Source organism: Triturus cristatus, chromosome 6 (genome assembly GCF_964204655.1).
Source record: "Triturus cristatus chromosome 6, aTriCri1.1, whole genome shotgun sequence".
Classification (NCBI taxonomy): Eukaryota; Metazoa; Chordata; class Amphibia; order Caudata; family Salamandridae; genus Triturus; species Triturus cristatus.
In genome coordinates this window covers 1676347697-1676370170 of record NC_140589.1, presented here as the reverse complement: position 1 = coordinate 1676370170, position 22474 = coordinate 1676347697, and the positions used below count along the sequence as shown (strand labels likewise).

At 43.4% G+C, this 22474-nt stretch overlaps 1 protein-coding gene across 1 annotated transcript in view; it reads right to left on the bottom strand.

The window, feature by feature from the left end:
- Positions 1-22474, bottom strand: part of RCOR3 (REST corepressor 3) — a 372673-nt gene that overhangs the window by 238056 nt on the left and 112143 nt on the right. Inside the window, exons 4-5 of the mRNA XM_085612842.1 lie at positions 12815-12867; positions 2937-3098 (exon numbers count right to left, since the gene is read on the bottom strand). Coding sequence (XP_085468968.1) covers positions 2937-3098; positions 12815-12867 — 215 coding nt within the window. The remainder of the gene's footprint in view (positions 1-2936; positions 3099-12814; positions 12868-22474) is intronic.

The window sequence follows — 22474 nt, the reverse complement described above, 5'->3', positions numbered from 1 at the left end:
GGGGGGTTGAAACTGTGAATGCTATAACAACCACCATAAGCAGGGGCTTTACAATTTGAACTATGACGAACACCCTAGGATATAAAGTTCAGTGCCTTTAGAACTTTACTCAGGTGAATTGCTCTCAGAACGCGCTGCACCAGGGGAAAGATTCAAGCCCAGCTATGAGAGAATGATGTAATAAGCTGTGCAGTTAACCTGCTAAGATAATAAATCTTGTAAAATCAGACAGATGTACACTACCAAACATGCCGCGTTTTTATTGGCTCCTGGGTGTTCAATATCTACCAAGGAGATACATTTTTAATATTAGAAACAAGCCTCAATACACCTCAATATGTCGTATTAACATAACTGCAGAGTGAACAGGAACAGGCTGCTGGAGAAGACAGCCTTAGAATTATTCACTTTCCAACGCAGCAGGCTGAATATGGGCATGAAATTGTTTATCTGTGTTGTTAAAAGTTCTGGAGTCTCCGAGTAGGTGAAAATTGTGTAGTTCATGACTGTTTCACTGCGTTTTAAAACAGTAGTCTCTTTTTTCTATCTTTTTTACAATATACACATTTAAAAAAACTTGAATTAAGTGCATAGGTTATACGCAGCAATACTTTAAGAACACAATAACTATATATGTTTAAATGTGGTTTATCATTTAGCTCACGATAAAAATTGTTTTGAAGCCAGTGCACATTTGTGCAGGTAGATTCAACAACTGACCAGAGAAAGTGGGTAGGAAACCCTTAAAAGAATAAATGCTTTGATACCCCAGAAATTAATTATGGTATTTTATCCTACTTTTGCTGTAGGTTTTAAATATTTATTTCTTATTGCTGTTTTAAATCAGATTTTATATTGGTGTATGTTTAAACTGTGGTTTTTAGCATGGAAATGTCTTTTATGATGAAAAATTTCGAAATAAAGACTTCTTGAACTTGAATAAATTATATGTCCAACAGCAATTCACTCAGAGGGGCTCATCTCCCAGTGGAGCACAAATCAACTAGTTCTAAATAACTTCCTGAACGCCTTAAAAAAAAAAAAACACTCCCACAGATTTAATGGGAAGATTTAAAAAAAAACTTTGTTGTCTACCAAAATGTTACTATTAGAATTGAATTCCTCTCCTATGGAGGAGACTGCAGAAGCAGTGTCCTCCATAAGAGGGGATTTCAATTCTACAGCTCCCGTTAAAAAACAAGGCATTCAGAAGTGCATCATTTTGCCATGACTATAGTACGTTAGCACTTTAGATGTTCATTGTGACAATGCAGCAGAACACTGGGAATCAACTTACAGACTGTTGCTGTTGAAAGAAATTAGTTACTTACCTGTAACTCCAGTTCACCAACATTGGAGTCTTTCATATATTCACAGGCTTGAATCATTTTTTCCATTGTCAGGCTGGGAATACCCAGTAGATTTAAACAGAAGTGTAAAGTGTTGAAAAAAAAAGCCATAAGCCTGATCAACAATGTTTGTTTACTACCAGGTCTACCTCATTTGAAACAACCTGACCTTTAGCCAATGAAATGGAAGCACAAGTTTTCCTACTCCTCGAACAGAGGCCACCTAGCTCAGAGTTCTACTGCACATTGTATGTGAGGGAGTCCCCAGGCAGACCTCTGCTCCAACCTTACAGTAAATTGTTACTGTACTGGTCTACCCTGGAATTGAACCATCATTATCTTCAGCTTCCACAGAAATGTGAGTTGTTTTAAGGACATTTCCCATTTTCTGGGCCAGGGGGCCCTTTGGCTATCAGTGTGTAGTCACCATCTGTCACCATGGTTAACAGATAGAAGAAATCTCTGTGTATGAGATGTGTCTTCTAATACTTGGAAAGTACTGACAGTGCTCAGCATTTTGACACACTCTTAACACTTTAGGTTACACATATAAAACAATATATTACACGATTTTCTGAGCAAGGTATCACTTGCATTCACTCTCTGTTGAACATCATTCATAGATTGAGACCACAAGAGACTAACCACACCTTTGCTGATACAGTTTCAAGTTTGTTATTTGAAATGGACTGCTAGGAGAGTGGAGACCAGTCTTAAAACATAAAGCCAACATTTGGGCTGCTGATTATCTTTGGCCCAAGGCACAATAGTCCACATCTTTGGGCAGCAGCCAATACAAACTATTCAGCCTCTTACTAGAATTAGTATTCCCCATATAACAAATGTAGGGATTGAACTGGAGAAAAGGTTTGTTTTTGTTTGTTCCCACATTATGGGAACTATTCAATGCTGTTTGCTCCACCTTCAAATACTAAAACTTATTTTAAGTACTTAAGAAATCAAACAAGACATCACAGCTATTCAGGCCTTGGTCAACTCCAGCCCGGATCAGGAAAATGGTGATATCTGGCCATTTGCCAATATATTCGAATTGGAGTCCACTGAACAGCAGCTGAAATCCTTTTAGAACTGACTTTGGTAAGTGTCTAACTACGTTTCACTCAATGCATTACACTGCTGTACCTTTAGAGTACCATTTTAGACCCAGATGGTGGTCCAATAGGCTTTGCAAGATCAATGACACCCCTTTCATCACACTGAGACTTCAACAATGTTACCATATGCACCATTCACCACTTCCTAGTACCACATGCTTAACTATTCCACAAGCAGAAAAGCATGCAAAGTGGACCGTCCATGGGCTATTTCATCTTTCGCAGATAGATCTATCACACATCATGATACGTTTCTGAAAGTATAAAAAAAAACTCTGGTCATCTGTCCACTTCACTAATGCGATGTATATTTAGTTGGTTTTGGTTGAATGTTCCTTAACACCCAGAAACCTGCGTGGTTTAACGACGACTAACCATAACACCATTAATATTTATTTGACTATAAAGTTATATTTGAGTACTTTAATTATTAAGGATTAAGTTTGCACTTTATCTGTGACCAGTAGCTTACCATTTGTTGAATTCGGTGAAAGCTTTTCCCATGGAAACTAAACGCTTGTTCAAAGAGTACTTTGTCTTCTACAGTCCACTCATCAGGAAATGGAGTGAAATTAGGCAGGTCAGCCAGAGACTTCTCAATGTTATGTTTATGCCAAAACAACATTCCAAGTGCCTTTGAAAATAAATTAGCTTTCATTAAAAAAACCATACACAATTAGATTTTTTTTTATTTTTTCATTCACATAGATTATAGATCTTGCCCTTCAAGACTTTCCCCATTAGAGGCGTACATAGGCGGTGCCTGTCATTTTCCATGTTCTGTTGCCGCCCACTCTTACTCACCCCTACTAGAGTCCATCACTTTCCTCCTCCCTCACACCCCTACCCACCAAGCTCTGGGACAGCACTTTGTCATGTATGTGCTTTAGAAGAACTACAAATAACAAAATACATATTTATGTGGCCTAGACTAAAACACTTGCACTTTTCTTAATTATATAATAAATGGTTGTCCAGTTCATCTAAGTACGGTGAAGAAATGTCAAAAGACCTCCCACTATATCAGAAAATGCTCTTTGGTCAACTAGTCATACCAGTGTTTTAAAACGTGCCATTGCACAGCTTGCATTTACCTTTAATGTGTGGCATCTTGAAAGTATTCAATAAATGGACTCCAGTAATAAGTTCTGGTTGATTTAGAATTCCTGAAAACCTAGAAATATGCCTCCATGCACAAATGTTAAATAAAGTACCTAACACCTCAAAGGATTGCTTATGCTACACAGCTAACTAAGTTTTTGATCAACTCCATTTAAAGCTTTCTCATCGATCTATCTTAAACCCCTTGCTCCCCATCCACCTGACCTGCTATCCATAGATCAACACTAACTGCTCTACTAGGGCTAAACTAAAGTGCCATTTCAGGGGAACGGGCAAATTCCCCCTGCTATCCTGAAAATCTAATACCCCCTCTCTGAATCCTATTAAACAAACTTTTTGTCTTATGCTATCCTATGCATATTTACAAACATTCTCAAACAGGAGATTATTGCATGGGACACTATTATTGAAGTTTGCTTGGGAGTGTTAGCACTTTCTATGCGTCACCATACAAGCATTTGTAGGCCTCCCAAATCTCACAGACAAATGGTGCACCTATACTTAAAGACATCATGCTTTAGGGAAAAGTGAGCTTACACTTCAACATCTCCAGCAAAGGCATGAAGACCATTAGGCAAACCTTTGTTTTTTGACACGTTTCCAGTCAGCACAATGTGGTACATTATAAAGTAGTCACTGTGAACAAGAAACACATTATCGTTTAAATCTGAGAATCTCCCAGTCAATAGCTTGGAAGACAGTTACCCCCTCACGCAAACTCTCAAACATCTTCCTTTCAAAAATCGTGAAATCCCTCATAGAAAACACTCAAACCCCGTCTCCATCTACTGAACACTTCCCTCAGAAAAGGTGCATTCCTGGCCACTTTCTAAACAGGATCTCCCACTGCTCAAGAAGTCAAAGATAGTCACCAAATACAATAGCTCAGTATGACCTCCCACAGATCCTGTAAAGCACAGCCTTCAGCATTGTACGGTGCACCTGTCCCAAAGCCCGCTGAGGATAGCCACTGACTTAAGCCTTGCGGCATCTCTGTGAACTTGCAAAAGATTCATGCAGAAAATAAACTGTGTTTGTACTAGCAGTCAACAAATTTGTGATGTCACATAAAAGGTAATTTGTGACATCATGTGTGTAGTTTGTATAACAGCAAAAGCACAAGTTGAAATGTAGTAAATGTACGCTGCAAGTCAGAAAAGGACTTTCCATTTGAAAAGCACCTTTGGCAATTCATTTTGAATCACAAAGAGGAGGGACCATGGCTGCATGTGACATATATATATATATTTTCACACAAAAAAACAAAGGTTACAGGGGCATTATAGTTAGGGTCAGATTTCACTCCTACAAAGCCAGAGAAATTCAGCCGTTAGAGTTACCTGAGTTAACTATAACTGGCGACCGCAATGCACTGCTTATGACCTCACATATTACATCACTTAGGACATGGTCATTATAGTTAGTTGGACATTTCACTCGTACAAAACCAGAGAAATACGGCCATTATAGTTAGTTGAGCCAACTATAACTCGCGCCCCCGCAATGCACTGCTGATGATATCACATATTACATCATTCATGACATGGTCAGTGACATCACTGATGACATCACTGATGACATTTCTGGTTTTGTACAAGTGAAATGTCCAACTAACTATAGCGTCCCTGAAACCTACGGTTTTTTCAATGAATTTCAAAAGTTTTGAAATGCTAATTTCTACCTATAACATCCCTGAAACCTGTGTTTTTTTCAGTAGATTTCATAGGTTTTTTAAATGCTAATTTCTCACTATAACGTCCCTGAAACCTATGGTTCTTTCAGTTAATTTCAAAGGTTATTTAAATGCTAATTTCTAACTATGCCTACAGAGGTAGGACATGTTCAGAAAGAGGAAGAAAGGCGCAGAAGGAAGCAAGAGAATTGGAGAAAGAGGCAACAGAAGTCCAGAAAGATGAAGAAAAGTGCAGAAAGAAGCAAGAGATATACAGAAAGAACCAACACAGGTGCAGAAAGAGGCCTCGTTGCAAAGTCATCCTGTGCCACCAACTTTTTGCTGACGGGTACAGGTGTTAACTGACTGACTAACCAGGCTTAGAACAAGTGCCATGCTACAAGACACTTAGAATACAGTGAAAACACCTACATTCACTAGGGTGCACTATGGGTTGGGGTACCCCTGTGATTGGCATGACCTCCCCTGTAAGACGCTAGTACATAATAGGGCAGGGGGATTAAAAGTACCTCCAAGTCAGAGGTGCAGAAAGATGCTTCTTTAACTAGTAGTCGAGTTTGCAGAGTGGTAGAGAAAGGGTGCTGGGCATCAGACCAAAGCTCAGGAATTCTGCTTCATAGGACTTACAGGAGGTACCAGGAGGGCTTCTTGGCCCCTAAAGACCCCCAGGAGTAAAGTGGACTTCCTCTTCCATCCCGTTATCTGCCAGGAGGCGCGTTTGCAGAGTGGTGGAGAAAGGAGGCGTGGCCTCCGAAGAAGTCTTATTAATCCTACAGTGTGGGACTTACTGACTTACAAGAGGGGCAGTTCTTGGGGGCCAACTACCCCTCCTATTACCTCCAGTAAGTACCACACAGCAGGATTGCTAAGTTCTCATAACAGGCATGCCCGCTTTGCCCACAACTCTGCAAACGCGCTCCCTGGTGCGCTCTTGGATGGGGATTGAAGTCCCCCTCACTGCTGGGAGTCCTTAGGAATCAACTAGCCTACCTCTTACCTCCAGTAAGCCACACACAGTGGGATTGCTGAGAGGTGAACACAGGCCACGTCCCCTTTCTCCACCACTCTGCAAATGCGCCTCCTGGTACACTCTTGGTTGGGGGATGAAGTTCCCTTTCCTCATGAGGGTTCCTGGAAGCCAACTAGCCCACCAGGTACCTCCAGTAGGCCCCACACAGCTGGATTGCTGAGAATGGTCCGAGGCCATGCCCCTTTTTACACCACTCTGCAAACGCGACTCCTGGCGCACTGCTGCTTGGGGGATGAAGTCCACTTTAGTACTAAGGTCCTCAGGACACAAGAGCATCTCATCGCCCCACCAGCAATGCGCCAGGAGGCACTTTGCAGAGTGGGGTAAAAAGGGGCGTGGCCTGGGACCACCTCTCAGCAATCCCACTGTGTGGGGCTTACTGGAGGTACCTGGTAGGCTAGTTGGCTCCTAAGGACCCATAAGATTCTAGGGGACTTACTCCCCCAACTCAAAACGCTCCAGGAGGTGCGTTTGCAGAGTGGTGCGGGGGAGGCAGGGACTCCGGCAAAATGCCAGCTTCTGTTTTTCTTTCTTTTGTTAGAAGGGGGGATGTGTGGCCCCCCTTCTCTTAACATTTTTTGGGCCCTGGGGACCCCATCCCCCAGGGCCTAAGCTTTTTTTTTTTTAAATAAAACGGGAAGGGGGCTGCATGGCCCCCCTTCCCTAGCCCACTATTGGGCCCGGGGACCCCATCCCCCGGCCTCATTTTAAATTTTTTTTTATTTTTGCCGGGAGGGGGGATGCGTGGCACCCCTCCCCTGGGCCGTCTCTGGCCCGGGGGCCTGCCCAGCCTGGATTTCTTTTTGGGGAGGGCAGCCGCATGGCCCCCCTCCAAAGGCCAATTATGGCCCTGGGGCAAGCCTTCCTTAAAATATATATATATATGTGCGCCCCCCCCCCTCCACCCCCGGGCCACTTCTGACCCCGGGGACCCCATCCCGCGGGGCCAGACCTTAAGTTGGGCACCGTGGGGGGATCCCCAATGCTCCCACGTTCCCTGCTGACTCCCCGCCTCCTGAGGGAGCCGGCATTGCTTTTGGACAAGGGGAGCTGCTAACATGCAGCTCCCCTTGCCCAAAAGCAATTCTGCTTCGCTTCAACGAAGCAAAGCAGCGTTTGCTATGGCAGGGCGGGAGCCGTTTAACCGCACTGCCATTGCAAACAGCAATGTCCCGGGGGTGGGCACCCTGGGACATTGTAGGAGCCGGCCCTGGGGGGTGGCGGTCCTCAGGGCCAAGGAGGGGGGCCGTGTGGTCCCCCTCCCAACTCTTTAAAGCCCCGGGGAGGTGGTGGACCGTTATAGTTAGTTCAGATAACTATAACTCACGCGCCCGCAATCCACTGCTCATGACGTCACATATTACATCACTCATGACATGGTCAGTGGCATCACTCATGACATCACTGATGACATCATCCTTGTGATAGAGTGGCGGTTGCGCGAGTTATAGTTATCTGAACTAACTATAACGGGGGAATTTCATTGGTTTTTTACAAGTGAAATATCCACCTAACTATAACCTGTGTGAAACCTATGGTTTTTTAAGTGAATTTGCAAGGTTTTTTAAATGCTAATTCCTAACTATAACGTGTGTGAAACCTATGGTTTTTTAAGTGAATTTGTACGGTTTTTTAAATGCTAAGTTATGTATTTATTAAAAAAAAAAATGTTCAAGGTTTTCCACCGTGCGCGCACGGTTCGCGCGTATAGATATTTATATGCTTTTAAATGCTATTTTCTCAGGAAATACTGAACAGATTGACACCAGACCTGCAAAAGGCACTTCCCTGACCTGAGGACTACCTCTCTGCCAAATTTCAAGTAATTCTGTTCAGCCGTTCGGGCTGTACCTTCGACTAAAGGTCCTATGGAAAAATGCATTGGGAAAATGCGTTTTGGGACCCCCCTTTTTTCTCTGCCTCCGCCAGTTTCAATCGGAGGTACACAGCACAAAAGCCACTCATCGTGCGTTCAGCATGTTGCATGATGGGACTAGCAGTTCTTTACATCAAGCTGCCGGAGTGCTTTGTGAGGGAAACGCAGCTCAGGTGAGCACTTCACCACTATGGAGGGAGGAGCATAAAAGAGGACATTTTAAAGAAACGTTGAGTAAACTGAGGCATTTGAAGAAGGCAAACCGCCGAAACTCGTCATGCCGAACTTTCTTTTAATAAATGGTCATTGAAGCCCCGCTGTGTCCCTGCATTTTTTCAGATGGGAGATTTTCTTTGTACAAATTGCGTGTTGCTAATGGCATGCTACGGGGACCCTTCCACTAAGAGGTCGTGACAACTCGCTGGCAATTGTTGTGAAGCACTCCGAGGGATCGGACTGCCACGACCCGCCGCTTGACCCCTGGATAGATGAGTCGCTGCTGCCAAAGGCAGCCCATGACTACATGGAGAGATGTAGTCATTATACTTGCGTCTCCAGATTTACTACCATCGAGACAGGTTGGCTGGAAGTAGGGGCCAAGGGCTGTTTATTTGTCCTGCATTTTTACCAAGGCTTCTTCCTGAACTGCATTAAGTAACCAGTTTCTCAATCGGATGTACACAGCACAAAAGCCACTCATCGTGCGTTCAGCATGTTGCATGATGGGACTAGCAGTTCTTTACATCGAGCTGCTGGAGTGCTTTGTGAGGGAAACGCAGCTCAGGTGAGCACCTCACCACTGCGCAGGGAGGAGAATAAAAGAGGACATTTTAAAGAAACGTTGAGTACACCGAGGCATTTGACGAAGGCAAACCGCCGAGGTCCCCACCAGCATTTTTTATATTAGCTATCAAAAACCATCACTGAGATAAGACATCAATAAAAATCAAATCTTCTTAGTTCATTTCTTCTTGTTGTTATTTATTTTTCTTAAGCAGTCAAAACACACATATATATATATATATATATATTTTCCCTTAAAAAACCATAGGTTTCACACATGTTATAGTTAGCTGGACATTTCACTCGTAAAAAAACATTGAAATTCCCCTGTTATAGTTAGTTCAGATAACTATAACTCGTGCGACCGCAATCCACTGCTGATGACGTCACATATTACATCACTCATGACATGGTCAGTGACATCACTGATGACATCATCCTTGTGATAGAGTGGCGGTCGCGCGAGTTATAGTTATCTGAACTAACTATAACGGGGGAATTTCAATGGTTTTTACGAGTGAACTGTCCAGCTAACTAGAACATGTGAGAAACCTATGGTTTTTTCACGGTGCGCGCAATGTGCGCGCACGATGCTCGCATCCTGCGATTTTTTGAAAAAAAATAAATGTTTTTTTCACCCTTCGGGGTCCTTCTGGGACCCCCTGACAAAGGCTAGGGGGTCAGGAACTCTCTGCCCTGCCCCCTTTTCACGTTCTCCACCATTCTTTTTCACTGTCACACACAAAATGGCGGCCGACACTTCCTGATTTCGACCGATTCAAATGTTGACTGACATGTAACCACCAATCAGAATTACGCTCGCGCACGTTAAGGTGCGCGCACGGTGCGCGCCTATAGGGATTTATGTACTTTTAACTGCAATTTTCTCAGAAACTACTGAACAGATTGACACCATATATGCAAAAGGCACATGCCTGACCTGAGGACTACCTCTTTGCCAAATTTCAAGTAATTCTGTTCAGCTGTTCGGGCTGTACCTTCGACTAAAGGTCCAATGGGAAAATGCATAGGCAAAACGCGTTTTGGGACCCCCCTTTTTTCTCAGCCCCCGCTTGATGAATCACCCCGAGACTTTTCGGGTAGGAGCTCAGCGGAGCGCCCCATTAGTTTTGAAAATTTCACGAGGATTCGTCAACCGGCGCCAAAGTTATTCAAAATAGAATTTAAAGATTTCCTATGGGAACTCGGTCCTAACTATAACTATCTACTGGCGACTGCCAGTAGATTTTATATATTATATATATATATATATATAATATATAGTTAGAGTCATGTCAATGAGCTATAACTCGTGCCCTAAGGTAACTATAAAGTGCCCCCTGCCATGCACGGTTTTCTCATCAATAATTTTTACAGCAAATGTTGCACTGATATTATTAATGATGTCATAGATCATGTCATGAGTGATGTAATATGTGGAGCAATTAGCAGTGCATGGCGAGTGCGCAAGTTATAGTTACCTTAGAAAACGAGTTATAGTTTCTTGACTACTGAACAGATTAACACCAAATGACAACAAGCATTGGTAAATGCATTAGGTTTCGCCTATGCGATTAATAATGAGAGGTATGGGAGCAGTGTATGAGTGCAGGGAGAATGGTTTGGGTGCTCTCTGTGCAGAGTGAATGAAGGTTGATAACTGTCTGAGTGCAGCCCTTAAGAGTCGGACACTGCACAGAGGTCTCAGCATGCATGACATCATGTAGTAAGGAGTGAGGTCCACCTGCAGCAGAGAAGAGGGGGGACACACTAGATGGGCCTGCGGGCCCTCTGGGCCAACTTGTCCTTCATTTTAACTTCCCTTGCATCCTGCGCTCACTTTTCATGAAGGAGCAAAGGTGGATGAGCTTTTTTCCCCAAGTTTTGTGAAGATTCGTCAAACGGTGCCAAAGTTATTAGTGAAACAAAAACACTCTTCCTATGGAAACTCTGACCCAACCTGCAGTTTACAAGGTTAAATCCTAGTACTGTAAGATTTCAGCCATTGCTGCAGAGATCCTTGTGTAGCTTGCAGGTCACAAGCCTGTAGACATATGCTAGTAATAGAAACAACATGCCTTTACCTGGTTTGTTACAAGTTGAAACACTTCCATGGCTAATTCAAACAATCATTTTGTGAACATTAATATTTAGTTTGTGTGTGCTATATAAATAGTCATTGTTAGCATAATTACACAACTACACCTTCATGCATATAAAGTGTTACATATTGCACTTTCTGGGTCATCAGTTGAACAGATACCCTATGTGACGTGAGTACTTGATAGTGTACAGAACTATAGTGCATAAAAACAAAAATGTATATGTTATTTTCCATGTCTATAATGTACAGTCTTCAATACATCTGCTCTATTTTCTTGTTTTTCTGGTGCCATCACACACATTTATTCCTGGACCTTTTCTTTGCAAGTCCTTCGTCTTTTTTAGAACACTTTCACATTTCTAATTTTATTCTTGGCGTTCTTGTGCAGTGGCAAGGAAGAGTATAATTTTGTTTCCCTTGATGGCCTACTGACTCAGGTTGACAAATAGTGAGTGATTAGGTGCACTGTTCCTTGCTGCTGGATACCTAATCCAAGGTACAACTCTGGTAAATTCAGTTAATGCCCAAAATTTAAAATCCTCTATCATGCCGCTTTTCAGTTAATTCCCAAATTGAAAACCCTCTATCAGCTCTATTTTACAACTGAATCCGGGCCTGATTTAGATCTCGACAGACGGGTTACTCCGTCACAAGGGTGACGGATATCCTGTCTGCTGAAATATAAATCCTATAGGATTTAAAGTAATCATGGCCGGACTGAGAACGCAAACCAGCACAGGCAATCAAGTTGTACCCACCCTTGGGGCAGGGGACACTGCTGCTGCTTTTGTTATAGAGGGCCGCGATTGCAGCACTACTGTAAACCGCCCCCCACTAACAAAAAAGCCCCCCACTGCTCCAAAACCGGCCCCCACCCTTCCGGCACATCGGGGAAACAACAGATGTCTGCTTTGGCAGGTTCGGCCCTGAACGGATTTCATATTTCGGCAGACAGCATATCCGTCACTGTTATGAAGGAGTAACCCATCTGCCAAGATCTAAATCAGGCTCTCAGTCTGTTAAGCAGTTGTTGAAAAAGGAAGTAAGCACTACTGGCCACACAGAACACTCCATATACCCCAGAAAAGTCATACCGTCTATCCGGTGGGAATTACTCAATAGTCGGAAGACCACTGCTGTAGACAATCTCACATTATAAATAAAATGTAATTAACAAATGGAAACTTTCTCTATTTAGATTGGTTTTCAATTGTTGCGCACATAGAGATATAGGGGGGGGGGGTCCTGGATCTGCATTATAGGAATCTTTGTTGACGTCATAAATGTTAGAATAATTCACTTCTACATGAGTAGACCTTTGAGTCTATATTCACACAGTGGGGAATTATTCTTATTTTTATGGGTATCAATAAAAGTCTTAAACTTCAGAACCACTGTAGTGAGGTTCACTGTGGATTAACATCTTTTCAAGGAAAGTCAGAAAGCACACAATGCAAACCATCAGTTCTGTTTCTGTGTATATGATGGAGTCATCCTGCTTCTAATGCAAATAAATACCAAGGTTGATCAAGTAAAATAGGATAGTCAGGAAACAGAAACGCGTTTGTACAAGGTCCTTCAAATATATCTCTTATATGCCTAGAAGACGTCCCCCTGTAAGTTTTAAAGAACATACTATTACAACGGCAAATTGTTTGAATTTGAAAAGTGCTGAATCTGGGAAAAATTTGTTGGAATTCAGAATAAGGGGGTTGCAACATTATATAATTCTAGTAACGCACCTGTTCGACATTGTAGCCATGCTTTTCCTTCGCAATAGCAATGTATTCATCCACTGTAACAGAAAAAATGTTGATTATTTTGGCAACACATCACGTGTTTTTTTTATTATATAGCACACATTTAAATCTGCAGTAAAAATACAAATCATGTGCATTCCTTTAGTCAAACTACTGAATAGAAATACAAATCTTGGTGTACCCAAAAACTGATTAACAGCAATGCCTCTTCCATTAATTGTCATGGGGTACTGTCTCTATTTAATAGTGGTGGGAATAGGCTTTTTCTTCCCAGTAAAACAGACTGGGAATGCTGCCTACTGGCCCTCCCGAGAGAAAAAACAAAAAGGAACAAAAAATGGATGCAATCTGTGTTGAATGAGGTCGTTCGTTTCCTCCTGAGGGTGACATGAATGTGTGTTGCATGTAAATGAGGGTTGGGGGTAGCCCTGGTTGTATGTTACCATGTATGTATGTATTGTAAACCCAAGTTTGTGGGTAACTATTAAAACAGCTGGAGACCATGGGCCGAGACAGTTTACTTGGAAAGCTGCACTTGGATTTGGCTGGTTTCTTTCAAGTTGGTTCTGTGCTACTTGTAAATAGCCATTTGGCATAGCCCCCACTGCCACCACTTCTCTATAGATGCTGTCAATGTGAGGCAGAATCTTCTCTCTCTTGTAGACTCCTTGTAGATGTCAGTTTGCAAAAGACCACTTGAGGACTATACCAAAAAAACACAACAAAATGATGGACGGAGTGCTGAAACTTTTCAACCACTCACTCCCAGTTGCAGATCTGGGTTTAATCCATCGTTCTTTTGCTCACTATGCCACCCCAGTTTGGACCCAACCATATGCAAATCAGTCTTAACCCTGTTCCTAATGGGAACAGTCCAGCCGAACTGACAGGCCAGGTTCTCTTCTGGGACCGGTTTCGGGGTATTACTCCTCAGCCAGGCTAGCTTGAATCCAGTGGCACGGCGAGCAAGGGACCCACGTCTGGGCATGCCCTTGGCCACTTAGAGCGAACATAGCAAACACAACAACATGATGGACAGAATGCTGTAGCTTTTACCCACTCACCCCCAGCTGCTTTGTTCCCAGCCCGATGCTTACAATTGGTTGGCTTTCTTGTCACTCCCATTTGCCGACTTCTATTTCAATGGCCTTCTTCCATTTGTTCGTCCCCTTGAACAAAGTTTCTTTATCATTCTTTTATTTGGAAAACTTGTGTCCTTCCACTACTTATATGCAGGGAATTACGTAACCCAAGTGAGCGCATGCATTTGGTTCCTCGCTACATCATGTTTATTTCTTATGTCGCATACCCCTCTATAAATACCGCCTTCCACAACACCCGCTCCATTTTGCTCCCTCCTCTCCCCAGTCCATCCCTGGATTCCCGCTACTCCGCCTCAAGCAGTTCTCTATTGCTCCCCCGCCCACCCGCTGTTGTTCCCTGCCCACTCCCGTTGCTTTCCCTTCACTCGGGCGGTGACACATATGTGCATACGGAATGACGCATCAGGATGTGTTTGTGTGCACGCATTGGCAATACCAAGAGGCCAAAATGGCAAGACCTACTGGCTTTGCCACCGCTTGTTTGATTTTAGCAAAGCTCTATGAATCAGCATAAACAAAAAGACAGGACTAGTTTTACCTGCCTTCCTGTAGGTGTTAATACTAGACTCAGGGGCTTAAGTTAGGGAGAAAATACTACTGCTATCTGTATCTAAGGAGAAAGAGGTGTACTGTCATGTAAACTGAGTGCCTGTTTAAATCCATTTAAACAGCAAATTTCTATTTCTGCTACTGTGACTGCTTCCATGAGAACCTGCTGTCTGAGGACCAACGACGTTCTTAAGATTGAAGCGTCTATTTTGGGGATCTATCTAAACCTATCTAAGCCTTGCCTGTTTGCGATGTCCCTTCAGTGAGCTTGTAGTTGTGTCTGTGGTTCAGGGATAGCAGGCAACAGTTGTTACATGGTTTGTCCCGTGCGCACACAGTTTCCTAGGTGCTTACAAGTGCCTGGCAGGTCTACTCTTGTTATCGGACAGAACAATAACGTTGAGGAGCATGTGGTGAGGAGCCTATGTGTTGGCACACTGGGGAGGCAAAAGACAAAGAGCAGGTACGGTAGCTGGCTAGGTGGATTAAACACTTGTTGCTCCCAATACTGTGAACTGCTGTTCAAGAGATTGAATCCTGGCAAAGTCATCAGTCAGAAGATGCTTAACAGAGCATGGTTAAATTGAGGATGGTTAAGAATTGTTATTCATAGCACTTCACAGCCGAAGAAGTGGGGTATAAAGCGCTATATCTAGAACAAGGACATAAAACACCCATGCTCCCTCAACTGAGGCAAAGGGGGGGGGGGGCGAAGCTGCAGGTTATCCATTAAAATAGGACCTGCAGAGACCAGCGTCATAATCAAATCAAATCAAAATTTATTTATGTTATGTTATGTTATGTTATATTGTGTTTATATAGCGCACGGCTACTCTAAAAGAGTGTCCCGGCGCTTTCCACATGCAGCTCAGTGTAAAATAACACAACAGACAAATAACAAAGCACAAGGCAACAAGGGGAAAAGAAACCTAAAGGTTAAAAAGCCAGGTCTTCAGGCTCTTCCTGAACTGCAGCAAATTAGCAGTGCTGCGTAAAACCAGCGGGAGCGAATTCCAAAGCTGGGGAGCCTTAAAGCTAAAAGAGCGCCCCCCAGTGCGAGCCTTCCTCACACGCGGAACCACGGCCATGAAAAGAGAATCTGACCGCAGTGAACGGGCTGGACGGTAAAAAGACAGCCTCCGTTGCAAATATCTTGCGCCAGAGCCGAAAAGTGCTTTGTGCATCAGCGTCAGGGATTTGAACATGATCCGCTTCCGTATAGGCAGCCAGTGGAGCGTCTGCAGCAGCCCAGATACTCGCGCTCGCCTGTGAAGGCCAAAAATGGCACGAGCAGCAGAGTTCTGCGCCACCTGCAGGCGCTGGACCAAATAATCCGGGAGACCAAGGAAAAGGGCATTTGCGTAATCCAACCTGGATCCAATCAAAGCTTGCACAGTGATCCGCCTGTGCTCCACAGAAAGCAATGGTAAAAACTTGCGGAGCATCTTCAGAATGCCAAAGCAGGTGCCAGCCAAGCCAAGAACATGCGCTCTCAACAAAAGTTTATTGTCCAGCTTAACTCCCAAGTTTTTGGCAACCAGCGATGACTGTGCAGGAGGACACATGTCCGACGGCCACCAATCCTGCCACTCCGGGTCGGTGGCACAGCCGAAGAATAAAACCTCCGACTTACTGGAATTGGCTTTCAGACTATTCTGTTGGAACCAGTCGAAGACCATCCCCAGGCACCCCCGAATGCTCTCTCCATCAAATGCCTGATCTTTTCCGCATGTGAAGAGGAGTTGCGTGTCATCTGCGTAAGACACGATCTGGGCCCCATGAGCCTCCGCCAAGGCCGCCAGGGGAGACATGAAGATGTTAAACAACGTCGGGCTCAACACAGAACCCTGTGGAACTCCGACTCCCAATGGCGGCATCTCGGCGGCGCTCTGGGAAACCCAGATCGTCTGGCGGCGGCCCTCAAGAAAAGATGTAAACCATTTGAACACCGTCCCCCTAAGGTCGATGGAATGGAGCCTGGCGAGGAGCGCCGCATGGGGGACGGTGTCAAAGGCCGCCGACAGGTCTAACATGACAAGCATGGCCTTGCCTCCAACATCCAGAGTCTCGCGAATAACCTCCGAGACCTCCAACAAAGCCGTTTCCGTACTTAAATTAGGACGGAATCCGGATTGGGATGGGTGAAGTAGATTGTTTGTTTCTAAAAAACCGACAGGATGCCATGCACATGTTTCTCTGTAATCTTCGCCAAAGCCGGAAGAAGAGAAATTGGCCTGTAGTTGGCCAGGACCTCGGCATCCAAACCGGGCTTTTTCAGGAGGGGGATCACCATCGCCCTTTTCCAGGTGCGTGGGACACTCCCCTCCCTCAAGGAGGCATTAATAAGAGAATTAACCAGTGGATTCACCACCGCTGCCATCCTGGCCAAAAATTTGGCAGGGCAGGGGTCTAGCGGCGAACCCGATTTCAAGCTGGCCAGCAGCAACAGGGACGCATCGCTGGAAACAGATGAAAAATCCGACAGCACAGCAACAGGCGTGGGCGGTGGAACGCGTCCGGCCCCAGAGCCGCAACACCCCTCCTCCGACCTGTGCAAGAAAGAGGCCTGAATCGCCTTAATCTTATCTGTAAAGAAACTGGCAAGATCACACGCCCACAAGTCAGGTGAAACTGGTAGGGGCAGGTTGGGGCTGGGGGTCGTGAACTCCTTCACCACAGTGAAGATCTCCTTGCAGGAGTTCACCGACTCCTCAATCCTCCTAGCAAGATATTCCTTCTTAGCACACAGGATATCCCGGTGATAAGCCTTCATAGCCGACCTATAGGCGAGTTTGGCCTTCCCGTCACACTGACGGCGCCAGGCCCGCGCAGCAACCTTACATTGGCTGCGAGCCACTCGCAGCACCTCCGTAAACCACGGCGCAGAACGCCGAATTGCCGTGGACCGGGGGGCCGTCCTTGGGGCAAGATCGTTCAACCTTTCAGTCAGCGATAGCTGCAGAGCCTCAGTGTCCTGTTCCAGAACGGCCGAAAAGGGGCATGGATGATCCGCAAGCGCCTGCTCCAACATATCGGGCGTCACTCTATGCAGCGCTCTCGCAGCTGGTCTGGGCAGTATGGGGGCACTACTGTTCGTTCGCCCGTTCTCCAACACGGAGAACCTGATCAACCTGTGATCCGTCCAGAGCACAGGCAGAGTTTCAATATCAGCAATCGGGACCGACGAAAACACTTGGTCCAGGGTATGCCCTTTCTCATGTGTAGGACCCACCACAAAAGGTACAAGGCCCAGCGGAGATGTAATATCGGTAACTGTTAAAGTTGACCATAAAAGTTCACAGGCACAAATGGAAACAATAAAAGCACCTTAAGAAATGTATGCGTAATATTATTAAGATCACATCAAAATTGATTTACGACATTTAAAAACATTTTTTAAGAAGGCGACAACTGAAGCAAAAAAAATTAATTTTCTAGCAGTTGCAGGGTCAAGAATGCTGGGTAACATTGTGTCAACTTTGATATTTTTAGTACAGGAATAATCCAACTTCTTCTCGCGATAACATTTACAAAAAAACTGTATATGTATCGTCGATTGTGTGGAAACATCATTGCACGGGCAATTACTTAAGACTCTCGACCAATCATTTTGTACAGAAAAACTTAAGGACCTATGTAAAATATTCAATATGAAACGTGTTAGCAGAAACCTTTCGTAATCATTAGTTATTAATCTAATATATGGTTGAATAGATAAAGTCATCAGGGTCAATTGAGGTGTTTGAACCGTAGGGTTCTTTAATTCCAGTGTAGTTCTAATTTCGCTCAAACAGCGCATACAGCTCACTTTAAGGTCTTTCCTAGATATCTTACACATAGTTAGTGTTTCTTTAAAATATTCGGGATGGCCCAATTTAGACAAAAACGCTTTTACGTAATCTAGCCATTTTATGTGGTTAACCCAGTCAATCCCCAGTGCGTCTTTCATGATAACACGGTTAAAAGCTGCCTCTTCTGAGGTCCAAACTCTGTGCCACAGCAGGACTGGCTGAATCTTAATTGTATCCTCTAAATATGGTATACCTAATTCTTGAAGCATATATAAAAGTGGATGTGCTGTCTGGGACTGCCAGGACAAAACCGAATAAACATGTTTTCTGCTAGCTGTAATTGAGTTACCTCAGTGTAACCCCATATTCCTGCTCCATAGGTGGCAATTGCCACACACTTATCTCTATAAATCTGTAGCAGTTCTGCAGGGGAGCGTCTACCAAGTTTTCTGCTAAAATTTAACAGAGCCATCAGGGATTTAATAAATAGCAGCCTTCTGGTTTTAATAGCCTGAGACCATGAATCTGACTGATCAAATAAAATCCCCAGATAGGAAAAGGTTTTTGTACATTCTATTACCTTTGAGTAAATAAAAAGAGTATTGGTCTTCTGTTTTTGGTCCGGCCCCACAGTTCATTGAAAAGGTTTTTGAGCAATTGACAGTAAGTTACTTACCTGTAATCCTAGTTCTCTTCCAGCGGTATCCTCATCAAAATCATAAGCACATGAATATTCCCACCCATGTGCGGGACCCCGGAAACACATCACATATATGTGAAAACCATATATTCACTGAAAAAACCATAGGTTTCACACACGTTATGGTTACGAATTAGCATTTAAAAAACCTTGCAAATTCACTTAAAAAACCATAGGTTTCACACATGTTATAGTTAGCTGAAATTCCCCCGTTATAGTTAGTGCAGGCAACTATAACTCACGCGACCGCAATCCTCTGCTGATGACGTCAGATATTACATCACTGTATTGAGACACTTATTTATCCATGTCTTCTTCCATTAATCTTTAGCTATACATATATTACAAATATTAATTTTGCATAAAGACACATATGTCATCAGTGATGTAATCTCGGACGTCATCAGCAGAGGATTGCGGTCGCGTGAGTTATAGTTGCCTGCACTAACTATAACAGGGGAATTTCATTGGTTTTTTACGAGTGAAATGTCCAGCTAACTATAACCTGTGTGAAACCTATGGTTTTTTAAGTGAATTTGTACGGTTTTTTAAATGCTAAGTTATATATTTATAAATTATTTTTTTTTTCAGGTTTTTCACCGTGCGCGCAATTCTGATTGGTTGTTAGATGTCGGTAAACATTCGAATCTGTCGAAACCAGGAAGTGTCGGCCGCCATTTTGTCTCTCGCAGTCTGAGGGGGTGAAAAAAAAAGGTGGAGAACGTGAAAAGGGGGCAGAGTGGACAGTTCCTGACCCCCTAGCCTTGGTCAGGGGGTCAAACAATTTTTATTTTTTTTTAAATCGCGAGGTGCGCGGACTGTGCGCGCGACGTTCGTATAGATATTGATATGCTTTTAAATGCTATTTTCTCAGGAAATACTGAACAGATTTACACCAGACCTGCAAAAGGCACTTCCTTGACCTTATGGCTACCTCTCTGCCAAATTTCACGTAATTCTGTTCAGCCGTTCGGGCTGTAGCTGCAACTAAAGGTCCTATGGAAAAATGCATGGGGAAAACGTGTTCTGGGACCCCCCCTTTTTCTCGGCCCCCGCTTGACGAATCCCCCCCGAGACTTTCAGGGTAGGAGCTGAACGGAGCGCCCCATTAGTTTTGAAAATTTCGCAAGGATTCGTCTACCGGCGCCAAAGTTATTCAAAATAGAATTTTGAGATTTCCTATGGAAACTAGGTTGTAACTATAACTATCTACTGGCGACCGCCAGTAGAGAATATATATCGTTTGGTTCGTGAAACCCAGGCGGAGGCGATTACGAGCGGCGTTTGTTTCCAGCATTAAACAACGTCTTGCAACAAAAGTAACCTTTGCGGTGAGTGAACCGTAACTATAGACACGGTGGGGAGGTTGTTTGGCACGTAACGTTGAAAGCCTGGAAGCGAGCTTTGCTCAGGTCAAGAAACGTTTGATAAGTTTTTAAGCAATTCGAGTGTTTCACAATGTCAGAGGAGATTCTTCGTGGCAGAGAAGCGGCGGCGGCTGCACTCTACTCGAGTCTGCCCAAAATAACGACAAATTGAGGAAAAAAGAACACTGCTGAACAAAGTGGGAATGACAATACTGATGAGAATCAAATAAAAGCGGCGTTAAAAAGATTGGAGAAATGCATGTACCAAGAAATGTCGAAGTGGTGGAAACACAAATCCTTAACAATGTATTTAGAAGAAAAACGCGTGCCTCGTGGGCTTCGGATACTATTGGCGCCAAGTTATGAGAAGCCGAATCCAAATATGCTTAAAGAATGGGGCCATACTAAATTGGAATCTTCGGCAAAATTACTGCAAATATTAGTTAAATATGCTAGCATTGATAGAGAAGCGCTAATGGGAGAAATTGAAGAAATTAATGACCTGTTGACAAAATTTGAACCTAATGTCTTGATTACTGAAACACAGAAACAAATAAATGAAAGACTTGCCAAACAGGAAGAAAAAGTTAAAGCGCGAAAGGTATACAAATTCGCCCGTGATAAGGAGGACCATGCCCAGGGTCGTATTTATACCTTTGCTAGAAAGTTCGACAATGCTAAAAGATCTAAATTTGCGCAACAGGCACAACAGACAAAATTAACGAAGCCCATAGATCGTGCAACAGCGTCGACTTCTGCGATGCCGATTGGAGAAAACAATATCAACCAAGAATCAAGTGATATTGAATCACTAACAAGTGGGCCCTCGTCTGATAAGGACGGCTGCAGCACATGGGACCCCAATACTATTGTTCTTGATTTGGGAGAAGAGGTAGATTTTTTAGTGTCGGACAGGCTCCAGACACTCCGACCTCGGACCAAACCATCACAAAAGGTTCAACAGCAAAAAGAGCAAGATGTAACAAAAGGAGGGGTGAACGTCGGAAAAAACATAAAATCGCCCAAAAAGCAAAAAAAGCAAAAAAAAGCAATATTGGCGAAAAAAGCACTAACAAACAATGAAATTATAAATCTATCCACAATCACCTTAAGCGAAGCCGAGAAACAACTTTTAAGTCTTGGGTTGACATATTGTCCGGTTTCGGATTTCAACTATACAAAAACGAGAGTTGATATCTATTTGTACATCAGGAAATTGAAATTAAAATTCTTTTGTGTTAATTATGGCCATAATGAAAATGAAAATGAAAAGGATTCATCCATTAACACTGCTGCTGCAAAGAACCCTTTAAATTTACAAGCTAAAGAGACCAAAACTTTTTTGACACTGCATAAACTGGCAAAAAATGATATGACTGAATCTGATACGATATCCACACAGGAGGAATTGAGAATGGCCTCGGTTGAGCAGCTGGGAGCAAACCTAAGCCCATTCAAACCAAAATCAAAATTTATTCCCACAATGCCTAGGGATTCAATTGATGTTTTCCAAGATGTTGTTGTGGATGATCTCAAGAAACTATACCACAGGATAAAACACAAAAAAAGATACAAGAGCCAACATGAAAAGGACTATTTATTGCGGACTAAAAAATTGGGTAAAGACCATAGGATTATTGTGGCCACCGCGGACAAAGGAGGTAACGTGGTTATCTGGCCACAAGAAGCCTACATTAAGGAAGCAATGAATCAACTTAATAATCAATCGTGCTATCCAAGAGTACCATCAAAGATTTCAATGAAGCCAGAGAGACACTAAAAAAGTTATTGTGGAAATGGAAGAGAGAAGGCATGATTTCTAAACAAGAATTTGAGTTTTTACATGTTGAGCATCCTTTATTACCCAAATTGTATCTTTTACCCAAAGTCCATAAGCAAGTTGTTCCAGTACCTGGGAGGCCAATTATCTCCGCCATTGCAGGGGTAGCGGAGCATGTGACTGAATATATCGACTACTTCCTGCAGGATTTGGTGAAAGGTCTTCCTACTTATATTAGAGACACTGAGGACTTTATTGGTAAGATTAAAAATGCTGGATGGAGCGACGATATGCTATTTATCACCTTAGATATCGAATCGCTTTATACAAGTATTGACCATGCATCTGGGCT